Raw genomic sequence first — 20,792 nt, 5'->3', positions numbered from 1 at the left:
ATATTTATTATCATTTTATTTAAGATGTTCTATGTGTCCCTGATATCACTTTCCACGCTGTTAGTTTTTTTGTAATGCTCTACTGAAGAAAACAACCCCTTTCTAAAATGACACCACATTCAGGAAGTGTTGTAATTCTCCTTTAAGAAAACAACCCCTTCCTACAATGACACCACATTCAGGAAGTGTTGTAATTATCCTTTAAGAAAGCAAACCCTTCCTAAAATGACACCACATTCAGAAAGTGTTATTATTTCTTTGGTTGGAAAACAATGGTGCAAAACTAAATAAATATAAACACTCAGTTGTATCTTTTTGTCCATGTTTCATGATGTTAGTCTGTACATCCAACTCATATGTTTACACCCTGTTACTCTCAATTATAGAGAAAATTAACCAAATGTTTGATAGAGAAGTTAAAATCATGTTCAAGTGTTCACCATTATGCTAGCTCAATCTTGCTTACTCACAGTGCTATGGCTAATTTGGGCTCCAAATTTCCAGCCTGTTAGGATTATGCACATAATAAGTAAATAAAAATAATAAAAAGTGCCTGAGCTTGACCAATATGTTTTTCTGAAAGTCAAACGTCTTTTTTCAGATAACACATATATATATATATATATATATATATATATATATATATATATATATATTTTTTTTTTTCTTCTATGAGGTCCAAAAGCAACCATACGGTAGGAATGATCCGATTTATTGATTTTAACAGATAAAGCAAGGAGTATGTTGATGAGTGATTTTTGGGTAGTCAGTATGATTTTATCCATATCAATTTAGTGACATTTTATTTTCATCCAGTTTGTGGCAAAAACACACCTTTTTGCATGTAGTTCATCATAAAACCCAAAGAAGAAGCTTTTAATCATGGTTATAGCTATCGATACTCTACTACTCTGGTCTGATTATGTTGGAAGTAACGTTAGACAAGGAAAAGTTAGCTATCTAGATTAGTCTTCAAGCATAGCTGGATATTCTACTTTACTTTCGAACTACAACGTAAAACTGACATTAGAACAACGTTGTCAAAGGAACATCAAACGAAAGTCAGGAGATATACTTCTTTCCCACGTGGACAGAGACGTGCTAGTCCGCTAGCTAGCTACTGTATCAGGTAGGTAGCAAAGATTATGGCCACAGTTATACTGCAGCCGAGTTTATGTTTTTGTACACCACGAATCATATTATTAACCCCTTTTACGATTAGCTAATGTTCAGGGCTTTCATTTGATAACTTGTTTAATTCCCGGTTTGTGAGGTGCCGACAGGGCGACAATCACCCGAAAAGTATTGTTGAAAGTTGCTAGCTAACGTAGATAACTATCCAAATAACTCTAGAAGATTGGAAAAAACCTCTATTTAAACTTTTACGCTGAACCGAATAACTTTTATTTTCATGTCGACATTACATTGTTGAACGCTATGTTATGAAATCTGCCAAAAGCATAAAGGCTGGTTTACAGTCCGTCTATCGATATGTCTGTGTACACAATTGTCGTAACATCATGAACATTATATTGTCGTCCGACATCAAACTTTTCGTTCTGAAAAAGTGTAAACACAAAACGACAGCCTCTGCATGACATCAGCAGCCCTGTGCTCCAAATAACATACTTTCTCCATTTTAACACCAATAAAACCATCCGTTTAAAAACACTTTCAGTAAATGTCAGCCAGGTTCGTTACTTGCTAACTAGCTGGCTAGCCAGTTCAAATAACAACCAGAGTCATTAACACTAATTTTTCAACCACTCCACAAATTTCTTGTTAACAAATTATAGTTTTGGCAAGTCGGTAAGGACATTTACTTTGTGCATGACACAACACATTTTTCCAACAGTTGTTTACAGACAGATTATTTCACATATAATTCACCGTATCACAATTCCAGAGGGTCAGATGTTTACATACACTAAGTTGTCTGTGCCTTTAAACAGCTTGGAAAATTCCAGAAAATGTCATGGCTTTAGAAGCTTCTGATAGGCTAATTTACATCATTTGAGTCAATTGTAGGTGTACCTGTGGATGTATTTCAAGGCCTACCTTCAAACTCAGTGCCTCTTTGCTTGACATAATGGGAAAATCAAAATAAATCAGCCAAGTCTGGTTCATCCTTGGGAGCAATTTCCAAACGTCTGAAGGTACCACGTTCATCTGTACAAACAGTAGTACGCAAGTATAAACACCATGGGACCACGCTGCCGTCATACCACTCAGGAAGGGTACGCGTTCTGTCTCCTAGAGATGAATGTACTTTGGTGCGAAAAGTGCAAATCAATCCCAGAACAACAGCAAAGGACCTTGAGAAGATGCTGGAGGAAACAGGTACAAAAGTATCTATATCCACAGTAAAACGAGTCCTATATCGACATAACCTGAATGGACGCTCAGCAAGGAAGAAGCCACTGCTCCAAAAGCGCCATTAAAAGCCATACTACGGTTTGCAACTGCACATGGGGATGATGATCGTACTTTTTGGAGAAATGTCCTCTGGTCTGATGAAACAAAAATAGCACTGTTTGGCCATAATGACCATCGTTATGTTTGGAGGAAAAAGGGGGATGCTTGCAAGCCGAATAACACCATCCCAACCGTGAAGCACGGGGGTGGGGGTGCTTTGCTGCAGGAGGGACTGGTGCACTTCACAAAATACTTGGAATTTTCCTTCCTCATGATTATGTGGATATATTGAAGCAACATCTCAAGACATCAGTCAGGAAGTTAAAGCTTGGTTGGAAATGGGTCTTCCAAATGGACAATGACCCAAAACATACTTCCAAAGTTGTGGCAAAATGGCTTAAGGATAACAAAGTCAAGGCGTGGCCATCACAAAGCCCCGACCTCAATCCCAAAGAAAATTTGTGAGCAGAACTGAAAAAGCATGTGCGAGCAAGGATGTCTACAAACCTGACTCAGTTACACCAGCTCTGTCAGGAGGAATGGGCCAAAATTCACCCAACTTATTGCGGGAAGCTTGTGGAAGGCTACCCGAAACGTTTGACCCAAGTTAAACAATTTAAAGGCAATGCTACCAAATACTTATTGAGTGTATGTAAACTTCTGACCCACTGGGAATGTGATGAAGGAAATAAAAGCTGAAATAAATCATTCTCTCTACTATTATTCTAACATTTCACATTCTTAAAATAAAGTGGTGATCCTAACTGACCTAAGACAGGGAATGTTTACTCAGATTAAACGTCAGGAATTGTGAAAAACTGAGTTTAAATGTATTTGGCTAAGGTGCATGTAAACTTCCGACTTCAACTGTAGCCAAAGATTTGTATAACTAATGAAGTGATAATGTCAGAGAAGCCGGTGTTTGGAGGATATATTGGCATAGGTGTCATCTTGGGCTGGCAAACCATGCCAATATATCCTCCAAACACTGGCTTTGTTGTACCTTGTTTTAATAGACATTTCTTTGTATATATCCATAAAAATGATGCCAGCTGATTTATGATTTCTACTGGCTGAGAAAAGCTCTCTGCCTGTCTCCTCCAGACTCCCGACCCCCTACACACATTGCAACAATGATGCAAATGTGAGAGAGACAGACAGCAGGGTTTATACAAATCTCTGCTGTTGAAAACTAAATGTCAGTCTAAAAGAAATGTGAGATAATGTCTTGATGCTTTTTGTAGTGGATCAAGTTTATAAATTGCCTGGCTGGGCTGATGAGACATTGGATTGCACAGTCAGATGGAACAGAGTAAATAGGCATTTTAACGGCATAGATTTAGATGGTGGTAAACTGTGGAATAGACACCGGCTGTACGGCGGTTTCAACCAATCGGCATTCAGGATTAGACCCACCCGTTGTATAAACCAAAGATCAACCTGTGGTGGTTAATTCCTTTACTATCAAATGACGAGAGACAAACTTTTCACACAAGTCAGAGTTATACTTAAACTAAATCTTTAATAGTGAGAGCTTTGTAATAGCGATGGCTGGTCGACGAATCAATGTCTCTAATGATGATCCGTTGAGAGCCCCGAGACAATATAAAGGTATTTTATAGCCAAGATACACCCCTTTCAACCTACATGACAAACAACAGATATATAGAATGGGTCACAAGGTTAAGGTTTGTATGAAAGATGCCTATAATACATAGCAGACAGTATCTGCTGTGTCAACTGTTTTTATTGTATAGACCTGTGTCTGTCCCTCCAACTCCAAACTGGAACCATCTCTCCCTGGTACGGTATAGAACAGAAACATTAACTCATGTTCTGGAATGCTCTTTAGGTTTTATCTCCCAAAAGACATTGTAGTCCCACTATAGCTCAGTTGGTAGAGCATGGCGCTTACAACACCAGGGTTGTGGGTTCGATTCCCACGGGGGGCCAGTATTTAAAATGTAAAAAAATGTATGCACTCTACTGTAAGTCGCTCTGGATAAGAGCGTCTGCTAAATGACTAAAATGTGAATGTAAATCTCCTGTCAGTGTTATCTCCCAGAGGCCCATCCTCAGTAGAACACACAATAGTTAAGAATAGTCTGTTCTGTTGAATAAAACAACCATGATGCAATACAAGTATTTTAACATAATCCTGCAATTTTGCCACCATAGACCACACCCTGTCCTTTCTAAAGCCCATTCAAGTGCTAACAGTCAGTATCTGGATAATGTGTGAAATGCTTGATAATGTACAGTACCAGTCAAAAGTTTGAACACACCTCATTCCAGGGTTTTTATTTATTTTTACTATTTTCTGCATTGTATAATAATAGTGAAGACATCAAACCTATGAAATAACACATATGGTATCATGTAGTAACCAAAAAAGTTTTAAACAAATCAAAATATATTTGAGATTCTTCAAAGTAGCCACCCTTTGCCTTGATAACAGCTTTGCACACTCTTGGCATTCTCTCAACCAGCTTCACCTGGAATGCTTTCCCAATAGTCTTGAAGGAGTTCCCACATATGCTGAGAACTTGTTGGCTGCTTTTCCTTCACTCTGCGGTCCAACTCATCCCAAACCATCTCAATTGGGTTCAGGTCGGGGGATTGTGGAGGCCAGGTAATCTGATGCGGCACTCCATCACACCTTCTTGGTAAAATAGCCCTTCCACAGCCTGGAGATGTGTTGGGTCATTGTCCTGTTGAAAAACAAATGATAGTCCCACTAAGTGCAAACCAGATGGGATGGTGTATTGCTGCAGAATGCTGTGGTAGCCATGCTGGTTAAGTGTGCCTTGCATTCTAAATATATCACAGACAGTGTCACTAGCAAAGGCCCCCCACACCATCACACCTCCTCCTCCATGCTTCACGGTGGGAACCACACATGCGGAGATCATCCATTCATTTACTCTGGTCTCACAAAGACACGGTGGTTGCAACAACAACAAAAATTATCTGAAGTTTGAACTCATCAGACCAAAGGACAGATTTCCACCGGTCTAATGTCCGTTGCTATTGTTTCTTGGCCCAAGCAAGTCTCTTCTTCTTATTGGTGTCCTTTAGAAGTGGTTTCTTTGCAGCAATTCAACCATGAAGGCCTGATTCACACAGTCTCCTCTGAACAGTTGATGTTGAGATGTGTCTGTTACTTGAACTCTGAAGCATTTATTTGGGCTGCAATTTCTGATGCTGGTAACTCTAATGAACTTATCCTCTGCAGCAGTGATAACTCTGGGTCATCCTTTCCTGTGGCGGTCCTCATGAGAACCAGTTTCATCATCGCGCTTGATGGTTTTTGTGACTGCACTTGAAGAAACTTTCAAATGTTTTGACATTTTCCGGAATTGACTGACCTTCATGTCTTCAAGTAATGATGGACTGTCGTTTCTCTTTGCTTATCTGAGTTGTTCTTGCCATAATATGGACTTGATCTTTTACCAAATCTTCTGTATACCACCCTTACCTTGTCACAACACAACTGATTGGCTCAAACGCATTAAGATGGAAATAAATTCCACAAATTAACTTTTAACAAGGCACACATGTTAATTGAAATGCATTCCAGGTGACTGCCTTGATGACAGCTTTGCACACTATTGGCATTCTCTCAACCAGCTTCATGAGGTAAAGGGTGGCTACTTTGAAGAATCTCAAATATAACATCTATTTTGATTTGTTTAACACTTTTTTTGGTTACTACATGATTCCATATGTGTTATTACATAGTTTTGATATCTTTACTGTTGTTCTACAGTGTAGGAAATAATAAAAAATAAAGAAAACCCTTGAATGAGTAGGTGTGTCCAAACTTTTTGACTGGTACAGTATATGTATGATGTATAAAGCCAGGCACATTTAACATTTAGGCTGTTGATTATAGACCTAATTAAGTTGGGGTTTCCTCACTGTTCTTAGACCATTAAGGAAAGGGCTGTTTTCTCATCTCCTAACTCCACCGCATTGTTCTCAACACCAAAATGCTGGTTAACTTTGCTATTATGCACATAACAACATGCTCTAGGAAAAGGCGCCAATTCAACAGCGCGCTGATTTGATTCAGAACCGCGGAGAGCGACCGCATTTGTTACAAAATAAGATTTTTTATTAGTGTTCCGTTGTTCTGACAAAATAACCATATACAATTACAGTAACACATGTCTTAGACTGATGGACTGTACCATCCTCACGGCCTCCACAATCAATAGATCAGTCCACTCAGACAGGGGCCAATCAGAAAGGTGTCTTGTACACCATGATTATTATAATTTTTTTGCTACTGCTCAACTAAAGAAATCTCTGTTGACCAACAGCCAAACAATGGACCAGTCGACTAAATGGAGTCAGCTCTAATGTGTTCTAATCTTTCATTTCATTTTCATTACAGGTCATCTAACTGAACTATATCTGTCTTGACATTGACTTCATTGCTGTTGTTGCCACGTGAGCAGGACAATATGAGTGGAGAGAGGGAAACGTTGATGGATGAAATGGAACAGAGTTTATACACTTTAACCAACGACAATTTACGCTGCCTGTGTGAACGCAGTGGAATAGGTGGCAAGGATGGCTCTGATGTTCAAGGAAAGAATCACCATCACTCATTGTGCCGTAAAATCCTGGAGGAACTTGGGAAAAATGCAGATTCAATGGAATCGGAGGAGCAGGGAATGTCTTGGTTACTCCGACTGAAAGAGGACATCAGAAAGATACAGGAGGATTGTATCGGTGCACCTTTGAGACCCAGCCAATCCATTGATGATGATGCTATAGACTGTGATGAAGAAGTGAACCAGAAGGACATGGATTGGTTACCTAGCAAAAGGCTGGAGGGGGAACCCATGAGTCCCAGCCAATCATTTGATGACGACGCTGCAGACTGTGATGAAGAATGGGATGAGGAGGACAGGGATTTGTTGCGTAGCAAAGGGCTGGAGGTGGAGTCAGCACCAGAGAGACACACACCAGAGCAGAGGGAGGAGAGCGTGAGTGGGTCCCCCTCTCTGTCCTCTCCTGGTAATGCCTTACTGCTGGGTCTGAAGAGGGTGTCTGTGTGGCTGGTCGACTGCAGGAAAACACCAGGGTTGAGAGGAACTGCTGGAGGAGACGAGGAGGAGAAGGAAGGAGACGTGATTCATCGAAGTAAGTGCAGCAGGATACCTTTTGTTTTGGTTCTAAGTACCATTGTGAAGTTGAGTTGTTATCTAACATTACAGTGCAGTCCAGGGGCCTCTGATATCAACGTTTGTAAGTTGCATCAACACCTTTGTGTGTAACATTGTAGAATCTTTAAGAGGATAGTGACATATCAAATGTATTTTTCACACACGCCGAATACAACAGGTATTACTGTGAAATGCTTACTTAAAATGCAAAGGTTTTCATTTAATGCCTTCATTGTAGAATCGTAAAACATAGAGGACAGCGACATGTAATGCACTCCCCCTGCAAACTAACATCACTCCATTACCTCTCTCTCTAACATCACTCCATTACCTCTCTCTCTAACATCACTCCATTACCTCTCTCTCTAACATCACTCCATTACCTCTCTCTCTAACATCACTCCATTACCCCTCCTCTCTCTCTCTCTCTCTCTCTCTCTCTCTCTCTCTCTCTCTCTCTCTCTCTGACATCACTCCATTACCTCTCTCTCTCTGACATCACTCCATTACCTCTCTCTCTCTGACATCACTCCATTACCTCTCTCTCTCTGACATCACTCCATTACCTCTCTCTCTCTCTGACATCACTCCATTACCTCTCTCTCTCTCTCTCTCTCTCTCTCTGACATCACTCCATTACCTCTCTTTCTCTCTCTCTCTCTCTCTGACATCCCTCTACTACCCCTCTCTCTCTCTGACATAACTCTATTACCCCTCTCTCCCTGACATCACTCCATTACCTCCCCCTCTCTCTCTCTGACATCACTCCATTATCCCTCTCTGACATCACTCCATTACCTCTCTCACATCACTCTCTCTAACATCACTCCATTACCTCTCTCTCTGTCTATCCTCTCTAACATCACTCCATTACCTCTCTCTCTGCCTCTGCCCCTTCTCTCTGTCTATCCTCCCTTTCTCAATATATCCATTAACTCTCTTTTTGCCTCTGCCCATCTGTCTAACCTCCCTCTCTCAAATCACTCCATTACCTCTCTCTCTTTGCCTCTGCCCCATCTCTCTGTCTATCCTCCCTCACTTTTGCTCCGTTGTCTCCCACTTTTTATATCTCTACCGTGACTCGGTCTGCCCTCCCTTTCTGCCACTGCACCCCCCTCCTGGTAAGGCACCTGGACTACTGTTCAGAGAGATGTGATGAAGTCATACTTGTTTTTGTAAGAATTGGTGACGTGCTGAATGCACCGAGGTGTCTTTTTTAAAAACTAGTAGCACACAGCTCGGACATTCCATGCTTACCCCTCGACATGCCACCAGAGGTTTCTTCACAGTCCCTAAGTCCAGAACAGACTATGGGAGGCGCACAGTACTACATAAAGCTTCAACATGTTTCACCAAAATGTACAGCTGTGTGTCGTCAGCATAGCAGTGAAAGTTGACATTGTGTTTGCGAATGACATCACCAAGAAATAGAATATATAGTGAAAAAAATAGTGGTCCTAAAATGGAACCTTGAGGAACAACGAAAATTACAATTCTTTCCGACAACCAAGCAAGAACTTGTCCATGTAGACAAATTAGGGTTTCCAATCTCTCCAAAATAATCTGGTGATCGATGGTGTCAAAAGCGGCAAAAAGGTCTAGGAGCACGAGGACTTGTGCAGGCTTCCTTCTTTTCACTCTGTCATTTAGGTTAGTATTATGGAGTAACTACAATGTTGTTGATCAATCCTCAGTTTTCTCCTATCACAGTCATTGTTTTAAAATCACCATTGGCCTCATGGTGAAATCCCTGAGCAGTTTCCTTCCTCTCCGGCAACCGCGTTAGGAAGGACACCTGTATATTTGTCAGTGGTGTAAAGTATTTTGTGTAAAAATACTTTGAGGTACTACTTAAGTTGTTTTTTTGGGGTATCTGTACTTTACTATTTTATATTTTTGACAACTTTTACTTTTACTTCACTACATTCCTAAAGAAAATAATGTACTTTTTACTCCTTACGTTTTCCCTGACGCCCAAAAGTACTTGTTACATTTTGAATGCTTAGTAGGACAGGAAATGGTCCAATTCACACATCCCTGGTCATACCTACTGCCTCTGATCTGGCGGACTCTCTAAACACAAATGCATCGTTTGTAAATTATGTCTGACTGTTGGAGTGTGCCCCTGGCTATCCGTAAATTACAAAAAACAACAACATTCTGCCGTCTGGTTTGCTTAAAATAAGGAATTTTAAATTACTCATACTTTTACTCTTGATACTTAAGTATATTTAAAACAAAATACTTTGTCTTTTACTGAAGTAGTAATTTACTGGGTGACTTTTACTTGAGTCATTTTCTATTAAGGTATCTTTTACTTTTACTCAAGTATGAAAATTGGGTACTTTTTCCACCACTGTAGTGGTGTAGTGACTGGGTGTATTGATACACCATCCAAAGTGTAATTAATAACTTCACCAGGCTCAAAGGGACATTCAATTACTGGTATTATTTATTTATTTATTTAAATATTTTTATTCTTAAAATTATTTAGGCTTGCCATAACAAATTGGTTGAATACTTATTGACTGAAGACATTTTAAGCTTTTCATTTTAAATTAATTTGTAAAAACCTCTAAAAAGATAATTCCACTTTGACATTATGGGGTATTGTGATGTCATTATGGGGTATTGTGTGTGAATTCATGCTGTAACACAAAAAATGTGGAAAAGATAAAGGGTGTGAATACTTTCTGAAGGTATTCAGACCCCTCAACTTTTTCCAAATTATGTTTGGTTACAGCCTTATTCTGAAATTGATTAAATCATTTTTTCCCTCATCAATCTACACACAATACCCCATAATGACATCACAATACCCCATAATGACAAAGCAAAACAGCTTATTAGAAATGTTGGCTCATTTATTTTTTCAAGTTCGGGCTCTGGCTGGGCCACTCAAGGACATTCAGAGAATTGTCCCGAAGCCACTCCTGCATTGTCTTGGCTGTGTGCTTAGGGTCGTTGTCCTGTTGTAAGGTGAACCTTCTCCCCAGTCTGAGGTCCTGAGAGCTCTGGAGCAGGTTGTCATCAAGGATCTCTCTGTACTTTGCCTCGATCCTGACTAGTCTCCCAGTCCCTGCCGCTGAAAAACATCCCCCCCACAGCATGATGCTGCCACCACCATGCTTTACCGTGGGATGTGGCTAGGTTTCCTCCAGACGTGGCACTTGGCATTCAGGCCAAAGAGTTTCATCAGACCAGAAAATCTTGTTTCTCATGGTCTGAGTCTTTAGGTGCCTTTTGGCAAACTCCAAGCGAGCTGTCATGTGCCTTTTACTGAGGAGTGCTGCAGAGATGGTTGTCCTTCTGGAATGTTCTCCCATTTCCACAGAGGAACTCTAGAGCTCTGTCAGTGACCATTGGGTTCTTGGTCACCTCCCTGACCAAGGCGCTTCTGCCCCGATTACTCAGTTTGGTTGGGCGTCCAGCTCTAGGAAGAGTCTTGGTGGTTCCAAATTTCTTCTATTTAAGAATGGAGGCCACTGTGTTCTTGGGGACCTTCAATGCTGCAGACATTTTTTGGTACCCTTCCCCAGATCTATGCCTCGACACAGTCTCGGAGCTCTATGGACAATTCCTTCGACCTCATGGCTTGGTTTTTTTCTCTGACATGCACTGTCAACTGTGGGACCTTATATAGACCGATGTGTGCCTTTCCAAATCATGTCCAATCAATTGAATTTGCCACAAGTGGACTCCAAGTTGTAGAAACAGCTCAAGGATGATCAATGGAAACAGGATGCACGTGAGCTCAATTTGAAGTCTCATAGCAAAGGGTCTGAATACTTATGTAAATAAGATATTTCTGTTTTATTTTTAATAAATGTGCAAAAATGCCAACCTGTTTTCGCTTGGTCATTATGGGGTATTGTGTGTGTGTAGATTGCTGAGGATTGTTTATTTATTGAATCTATTTTAGAATATTTCTGTACCGTAACAAAATGTGGAAAAAGTCAAGGGGTCTGAATATTTTCCGAAGGCACTGTAATACCTCAATATGATGTCACTTCTGTTTGGACAAACTGTATTCACTGTTTGTTTGATTGTCTCTTTCACACAGGAGAGAGACGTGGAAACCGTAGATCTTCTGGGGAGCCTCAACAACAACCTCATCATGCTGACGACCCAGACTGGAGTCTCGCCACATCAAAACACCTCAACAAACAACCACAGAGACATACAGGGAAGAAACCACACCACTGCTATGACTGCGGAAAGAGTTTCAGTGTTTTATCAGGCTTGAAAATCCATCAAAGCACCCACACCGAAAATAAACCATTCCAATGCTCCAAGTGTGGGAAAGGTTTTGCAAACAACCACTATCGAAAAATACATGAGAAAACAGTACATGAGCCTCCCACAGAAAGGTCTTACCACTGCTCTGACTGCGGGAAGAGCTACAGTTTTTTATCAATGTTCAAAAATCATCGAAGGATACACACAGGAGAGAAACCATTTCAATGCTCCAAGTGCAAGAAAAGTTTTGCTCAGAAATCCACTCTAAAAGCACACGTGCAAACACACATGCCTGCCGCAGAAAGGCCTTACCAATGCTCCTACTGCGAGAAGAAGTTTTGTATTTCGGCGTCCTTTAATTTCCATATGAGAATGCATACCGAAGAGAAACCATTCCAATGTTCCGTCTGTGGAATGCGGTTCATTCAAGCCTACTTACTGAAATCACACAAGTTTAAACACAAGCCCACCGAAGAAAAGCCCTTCAGCTGCTCAGAATGTGGGACGGGTTTTGCCACGAAAGGTAGTCTCAAATTTCACCAGCTGATGCACAACCCGGGAGAGAGATCATATCGCTGTTCTGAGTGTGGTCATTGTTTCTCTCATCCGATATATCTGAAGAAACACCAGAAGAGGCACAGTAAAGACAAGTCCATTGTATGTGAGCTGTGCGGGAAGACCTTCAACCATCCAAGCAACTTCAGAACTCACATGAAGATACACCGAGGAGTGAAACCGTACCACTGCACCGAATGCGGCAGGAGCTTCATATTCCGCCAAGGTTTAACAACACACCAGCGTGTGCACACAGGAGAGATGCCTTACGTCTGCGATCAATGTGGGAGGAGGTTTTCTCAGTCCAATTCTTTGGTGACTCACCAGCGAACACACACTGGGGAGAAACCTTACCCATGCTTTGTCTGTGGAAAGAGCTTCAGTCGGTCACAAAACCTGACTGCACACAAGAGAACTCATACTGGAGAGAAGCCTCACGCTTGTGATCAGTGTGGGAAGAGGTTTTCCCGAACCGACGCATTGGCTGTACACAAACGCACTCACACTGGAGAGAAGCCTTACAGCTGTGATATATGCAAGGAGAGGTTCACCTATTTAGTAGCCATGTTGAAACATAAGAAAGGACATGGACATCCTGCAGGTGATGTTCTCTGTGCTGAATGGCCTCAGGACGATTCCAGCTCTGTCTATGAATAGAGAAGAAAACTTTGTTTAACTTGCAGAAGACATCAATTTGTCGTTTTACTTACAATCTAACCCCCAGAGAGAGAGCGAGAGAGACACAAACACTCTCACACATGCAGAAGAACCCAGAGGGCGGCAGGTAGCCTAGCGGTTAAGAGCGTTCGACCAGTAACTGAAAGATCGCTCATTCGAATCCCAGAGTCGGCAAAGGTTAGAAGAAAATCTGCTGTTCTGCCCTTGAGCAAGCCAGTTAGCCCCCAACCAAAACTGCTCCCTGGGCACATATTATGTGGATGTGGATTAAGGCAGCCCCCCGCACCTCTATAATACAGAGGGGTTAAATGCGGAAGGTTGAAGGCATTTAGTTGTGCAACTGGCTAGTTATGCCTAATTTCCTTTCCACCCAGAGGAATTGGGAGCACAGAGTGATTTTTGAGAGTGTTTACTATGATTTTTTTTAGAGTAGTTACTATGGTCTCTGGTTACTGTGGTTTTTGAAAGCAAGGATTGTGGCTTTAAATAGTCTGAAATCATAGTGTTGTGTTGTATACATACACACCTGACAAGTGTAGGATCAAGTTCCTCTCCCCCAAATCCCGTCTTTTAGCATTAGTGGTGAAAATGCTAAACTGACACAAGATCAGCATCTAGGGGCATCTAGGACCCTACACTTGCCCCTTCCCTGGGGGCTGTTCCAAATAGCAGATTCATTGAGGTACTGTCCTAAATATTCTCAACTATCATAATTTTTTTGACAAATATAGACTTGAAATTGGCGTAGTAGTAGTTGTAGTAGTACATATACAGGAAGGAGTGGCTTCCATCTGGCCACTAACATAAAGGAGTGCTGCAGAGATGGTTGTCCTTCTGGAAGGTTCTCCCATCACCACAGAGGAACTCTGGAGCTCTGTCAGCGTGACCATCGGGTTCTTGATCACTTCCGAAACCAACGCCATTCTGCCCCGACCTCAGTTTGTTCAGGTGACCAGCTCTAGGAAGTGTCTTGGTGGTTCCAAACTTCTTCCATTTAAGAATGATGGAGGCCAATGTGTTCTTGGGGATCTTCAATGCTGCAGACATTTTTTGGTATCCTTCCCCAGATCTGTGCCTCCACACAATCCTGTCTATGAGCTCTACGGACAATTCCTTCGACCTCATGGCTTGGTTTTTGCTCTGACATGCACTGTTAACCTCTTGGGGCTAGGTGGGACGCTAGCGTGCCACCCGTGGTGCACTCCATCAACAGCAGGTGCATTTCAAGAGCGGCAAATTTGAATCCAAATAAATGTCAAAATTCAAATTTTTCAAAAATACAACTATGTTACACCATTTGAAAGATACACATCTCCTTAATCTAACCACGTTTTACGATTTCAAAAAGGTTTTACGGCGAAAGCATAAATTTAGAGTATGTTAGGACAGTACATTTACAAGAGTTGTGTGTAATGTTTTGTCAAGTCAAAGACAGGGTCACCAAAACCATAAAACCAGCTAAAATGATGCACTAACCTTTTACAATCTCCATCAGATGACACTCCTAGGACATTATGTTAGACAATGCATGCATTTTTAGTTCTATCAAGTTCATATTTATATCCAAAAACAGCGTTTTACTATGGCATTGATGTTGAGGAAATCGTTTCCCTCCAATAACCGGCAGTCAAGTCAGCGTCACAAATTAAATAATTAAAATTAGAAAACATTGGTAAAATATTATATTGTCATTTAAAGAATTATAGATTTACATCTTTTGAACGCAATCAACTTGCCAGATTTAAAAATAACCTTACTGGGAAATCACACTTTGCAATAATCTGAGCACTGCGCCCAGAAAAATACGCGTTGCGATACAGACTAGACGTCATGTTGGGGAGATCTAAAATCGAAAATACTATGTAAATAATCCATTACCTTTGATTCTCTTCATCAGATGTCACTTCCAGGTATCACAGGTCCATAACGAATGTAGTTTTGTTCAAAAAAGCTCATCATTTATGTCCAAAAATCTCCGTCTCGTTAGCACATGATGTAAGCCAGCCGGACTTCTCGTCATGAACGAGGGGAAAAAATATATTTCCGTTCGTTCAAACATGTCAAACGTTGTATACCATAAATCATTAGGGCCTTTTTAACCAGAACATGAATAATATTCAAGGTGGACGAATGCATACTCTTTTATAACGTATTGGAACGAGGGTACCCAACATGAACTAGCGCGCCAGGTGTCTAATGGGACATCAACGTTCCATGGCTCTTGTTCGGTCAGATCTCCCTCCAGAAGACTCAAAACACTTTGTAAAGGCTGGTGACATCTAGTGGAAGCAATAGGAAGTGCCAAAATATTCCTAAACCCCTGTGTTTTTCAATGGGATAGGTTTAAAGTCAATACAACACATCAGGTATCCACTTCCTGTCAGAAAATGTCTCAGGGTTTTGCCTGCCAAATGAGTTCTGTTATACTCACAGACACCATTCAAACAGTTTTGGAAACTTTAGAGTGTTTTCTATCCATATATAATAAGTATATGCATATTCTAGTTACTGGGTAGGATTAGTAACCAGATTAAATCGGGTACATTTTTTTTATCCAGACGTGCAAATGCTGCCCCCTAGACCCAACAGGTTAACTGTGGGACCTTACATGGGTAGGTGTGTGCCTTTCCAAATCATGTCCAATCAATTGATTTTACCACAGGTGGACTCCAATCAAGTTGTAGAAACATCTCAAGGATGATCAATGGAAACAGGATGCACCTGAGCTCAATTTCGAGTCTCATAGCAGTGGGTCTGAATACTTATGTAAATAAGGTATTTCTGTTTTTTATTTTTTTTAAATATATTTGCAAAGATTTCTAAAACCTGTTATCGCTTTGTCATTATGGGGTATTGTGTGTGGGTTGATGAGGAACATATTTTATTTAATCCATTTTAGAGTAAGGCTGTGACATAACGTGAAAAAATCAGGGGAATTGAATACTTTCCGAATGCACTGTACATTCACACACAATTAAACAATGAAAGCACATGGCAAAAGCTGGCTGATAACTACTGATAACAATTAATTGATGAGCAAACTTTTTATTTTTGTTTTTACATTGCTTAAACCTACCTAGTATTACATTGTTAACATTGTGGACATTGTGACTGAAATCATTTCAAATACTTTATCTGGACTTGATTGAGTTTGACTGGCGTATGTATAGTTGTAAAATAAGATAAGGACTGCAAGTGATTATGGATGTGTAAGTAGGTGGCAAGATAGGCTCCGATGTTCAAGGAAATAATCACCATCGCTCATTGCGCTGTAAAATCCTGGAGGAATTTGGGGAAAATGCCGATTCAATGGAATCAGAGGAGCAGGGAATGTCTTGTTTCCAAAGCTCTTACCACAATCGGGTTTGCATTGAACCGTTCTGTACTTAACTCCCTATGACGTCAACTAGTCAAAATGTAAAACCTGTTGTTTAACAAATACAATAGGGCCTTCAAAAAGTTGCCGCTGACTTATCAGCTCAGTATTCGGTACTAAAACATTTACTTGGATCTACTCCAATTCTGGACAGTGTTCCACGTAACAGAAACAGATTATTGTTTTAGATGACATTGCCTTCTTATTTATATCACTAGTATATTCAAACTATCAAATTGAATAATAATAATTGGAAATGGTCAAAAACGTATCTTTTATCTGCCCCAAATTTTCCCACTGTTCCTTACAGCCTGTTTGAGTTCAGTAAGTACCATTCACTTTCACTGGCGGCTTATTTATTTGTCCACAGGAAGCTTATCTTTAACCCAAACACCAGATGGCAGCCTCTAGTGTAATATCAGTCCCAATGCTCAATCCCTCTGTTTGTCATGTGACCTTCTATTGAAACATTTACTTCTTCAAATTACTAAGATATTGCATTATTAGAGTGCTATCTGAAAGCCGCTAATATTACCATTCACTTTGTTACTTTCACTAGTCTCCATATATTTTTCCTTCAACCAGGACCCTCCCTTTCTTCCCAATAGGAAAGACCCTCTCAATCACTACTGCTAATGCACATAGATCACACTAAAACTATGTTCTGCTTTTACCCCTATTGTAAGGTTCAAAAACAAACAAAACAAACATAACTTTCTCCTTATTGGAAGGCATTGTTTGCATTTTAGTCTAACAATGTTACTTTGTGATTCGCACTTATTAAATGTCTTATTTTGAGATTGATATGTAATGTACCGAAATTATAAAATACACCAGCCAATTCAGAAGGGGAGATGTAAACTTTGGAGGGAGCTTCCTTTTTAAGGTAACTCTCGAGACTAGAGTTTCTTTCTGGGATCAACAGTTATTATAACTGGGCTAGCACTGCCTATCAGTCTGCTATCATTAGAGTGCTCTGTCCATAATGAGTCTGGCACCTGAGACAGAATAGACTGGGAAACAGTCCCCACTCCTCCTGGGGGAGTGGTTCAATTTGCCTGCTTACTCATTGGTTTAATATCTCATCGTTTGGGATATCAACGAAAACTCCACCTCGGATACAATAAATTGTAGCATTAAGTTTAGTTAACAAGTCTCTACCTAACAAGTTACAGTTGGGTGGGTGAATACAGAAAAGCATTTTCAACATTCTTTGAACCTATGGAATAGGGCATAGGTTTTGTTTCACAATGTACAGTGAGGGGAAAAAAGTATTTGATCCCCTGCTGATTTTGTACATTTGCACACTGACAAAGAAATGATCAGTCTATAATTTTAATGGTAGGTTTATTTGAACAGTGAGAGACAGAATAACAACAACAAAAAATCCAGAAAAACGCATGTCAAGAATGTTATAAAATGATTTGCATTTTAATGAGGGAAATAAGTATTTGACCCCCTCTGCAAAACATGACTTAGTACTTGGTGGCAAAACCCTTGTTGGCAATCAGAGGTCAGACGTTTCTTGTAGTTGGCCACCAGGTTTGCACACATCTCAGGAGGGATTTTGTCCCACTCCTCTTTGCAGATCTTCTCCAAGTCATTAAGGTTTCGAGGCTGACGTTTGGCAACTCGAACCTTCAGCTCCCTCCACAGATTTTCTATGGGATTAAGGTCTGGAGACTGGCTAGGCCACTCCAGGACCTTAATGTGCTTCTTCTTGAGCCACTCCTTTGTTGCCTTGGCCGTGTGTTTTGGGTCATTTGTCATGCTGGAATACCCATCCACGACCCATTTTCAATGCCCGGCTGAGGGAATGAGGTTCTCACCCAAGATTTGACGGTACATTGCCCCGTCCATCGTCCCTTTGATGCGGTGAAGTTGTCCTGTCCCCTTAGCAGAAAAACACCCCCAAAGCATAATGTTTCCACCTCCATGTTTGACGGTGGGGATGGTGTTCTTGGGGTCATAGGCAGCATTCCTCCTCCTCCAAACACGGCGAGTTGAGTTGATGCCAAAGAGCTCCATTTTGGTCTCATCTGACCTCAACACTTTCACCCAGTTGTCCTCTGAATCGTTCAGATGTTCATTGGCAAACTTCAGACGGGCATGTATATGTGCTTTCTTGAGCAGGGGGTCCTTGCGGGCGCTGCAGGATTTCAGGCCTTCACGGTGTAGTGTGTTACCAATTGTTTTCTTGGTGACTATGGTCCCAGCTGCCTTGAGATCATTGACAAGATCCTCGCATGTAGTTCTAGGCTGATTCCTCAATGTTCTCATGATCATTGCAACTCCACGAGGTGAGATCTTGCATGGAGCCCCAGGCCGAGGGAGATTGACAGTTCTTTTGTGTTTCTTCCATTTGCGAATAATCGCACCAACTGTTGTCACTTTCTCACCAAGCTGCTTGGTGATGGTCTTGTAGCCCATTCCAGCCTTGTATAGGTCTACAATCTTGTCCCTGACATCCTTGGAGAGCTCTTTGGTCTTGGCCATGGAGGAGTGTTTGGTATCTGATTGATTGATTGCTTCTGTGGACAGGCGTCTTTTATACAGGTAACAAGGTGAGATTAGGAGCACTCCCTTTAAGAGTGTGCTCCTAATCTCAGCTCATTACCTGTATAAAAGACACCTGGGAGCCAGAAATCTTTCTGATTGAGAGGAGGTCAAATACTTATTTCCCTCATTAAAATGAAAATCATTTTATAACATTTTTGACATGTGTTTTTCTGGATTTCTTTTGTTGTTATTCTGTTTTTCACTGTTCAAATAAACCTACCATTAAAATTATAGACTGATAATTTCTTTGTCAGTGGGCAAACGTACAAAATCAGCAGGGGATCAAATACTTTTTTCCCTCACTGTAGATAATTATCAGCGAGTAGCAGCAGTGTAAAAAAGGGGGTCAATGCAAATTGTCGGGGTAGCCATTTGATTAACTGTTTAGTAGTCTAATGGCTTGGGGATAGAAGCTGTTAAGGATCCAAGGTGCTTTCACAGTGGGTACAAACCGTCACATTAGGATGCAAAGACTAGTACAAAGTGAAGTTTCCTCGATCTCTATGGCCTGGGGTGGTGTATCAATCTTTCTGTCATAAAACATGAGCTTCTTGTTACAGGAGAACAGTTGTCTGCCTGTATATGGTCAATATGTTATGTTCTCTGCCTTGTATCCTGTGTAAGCAGCTGCATATTCACTCCCGTGTGAGGGTCATTGTCTGGTCTGGCACACAACATGATGGAAGATTACTGTAACAGTTTAGGGAAGTTCAAGTTGTTCAGCACTATGTTCTTTCATATTCTCCTATTATTAATTAAATAGGGTTAATGTAGATTATGTTGTAACAATAGTAGGAATGTATTCAATTGCCTTAGTCAAAATATTGTATAGGATTAGTGATTTTTTCCCCCAATTGCATTCTCACAATACTATAGGATTTGTGTCACCCCTATCAGAATCCTATTGGAATTCTATTAGACCCGTTTTTTCCTATTGGGAATCAAAAATAATTCAATTGGATCTTATGTTTTTGAAAAGTCTTTTTGATAAGTCACCGCAATCAGAATCCTATAAATATTGTTTCTTAATTGGGGGGTGGCAGGCAGTTGAATACATTCCTACTACTAATGGTTAGAGCGTTGGACTAGTAACCAAAAGGTTGCAAGATCGAATCCCTGAGCTGACAAAGTAAAAAATCTGTCATTCTGTCCCCGAACAAGGCAGTTAACCCACTGTTCCTAGGCTGTCATTGAAAATAAGAATTTGTTCTTAATTGACTTGCCTAATTAAATAAAGGTAAAATAAATAAAAATTGAACCCATTCAATTATATATTTTTGTCATAAATTCCAGTACAATACAACAACATGAATTACAACATTTTTGTTGATCGGAAACAACAGTTCTATATTAATTTCTGTTTTATTTACCTGTAAAAAAGCCCGTCCCTTTAAGAGTCACAGCTAGCACAGGCTTGCAGTGTTAATTAACCCCCAAGTTCAGCTAGCTACCTGTGGCTGTACAGAGAATCTCTGGTTTTATAAGTGTTTTATCCTTCACTGTGCGTGAATACAAGAACTTTGAATACAGCATTTGTTTCCTGACTAAGTTGTCAATAATTTTATCCTCCTGATTCCTGCTTACAAGCAAAAGTTAAAGCAGGAAGCACCAGTGACTGGGTCTATAGAAAAGTGGTCAGATGAAGCATCTGCTTCATCTGACTGCTTTGCTAGCGCAGACTGGAATATGTTCTGGAATTCTTCTGATGGCATCGAGGAGTACACCACATCAGTCACTGGCTTTATCAATAAGAGCATCGAGGACGTCGTCTCCACAGTGACTGTACGTACATA

General features: G+C 40.6%; 1 protein-coding gene and 1 non-coding gene across 2 annotated transcripts; both read left to right on the top strand.

Moving 5' to 3' along the window:
• Positions 1–913: 913 nt before the first annotated feature.
• LOC106593144 (zinc finger protein 883) lies at positions 914–14,132 on the top strand. The gene is made up of 3 exons (XM_045710251.1): positions 914–1,129; positions 6,815–7,569; positions 11,656–14,132. The coding sequence occupies exons 2-3, from the start codon at positions 6,885–6,887 to the stop codon at positions 13,041–13,043; spliced, it is 2,073 nt and encodes a 690-aa protein (XP_045566207.1). The 5' UTR covers positions 914–1,129; positions 6,815–6,884; the 3' UTR covers positions 13,044–14,132.
• Positions 4,293–4,367, top strand: trnav-uac (transfer RNA valine (anticodon UAC)). Its single transcript has one exon. It is a non-coding gene; the product is annotated as a tRNA-Val (tRNA).
• Positions 14,133–20,792: the final 6,660 nt, after the last annotated feature.

The sequence above is a fragment of the Salmo salar genome, chromosome ssa02 (assembly GCF_905237065.1).
Source record: "Salmo salar chromosome ssa02, Ssal_v3.1, whole genome shotgun sequence".
Taxonomy (NCBI): domain Eukaryota; kingdom Metazoa; phylum Chordata; class Actinopteri; order Salmoniformes; family Salmonidae; genus Salmo; species Salmo salar.
Note: the sequence above shows the minus strand (reverse complement) of the source record. Positions and strands in the feature narration are given on the sequence as shown.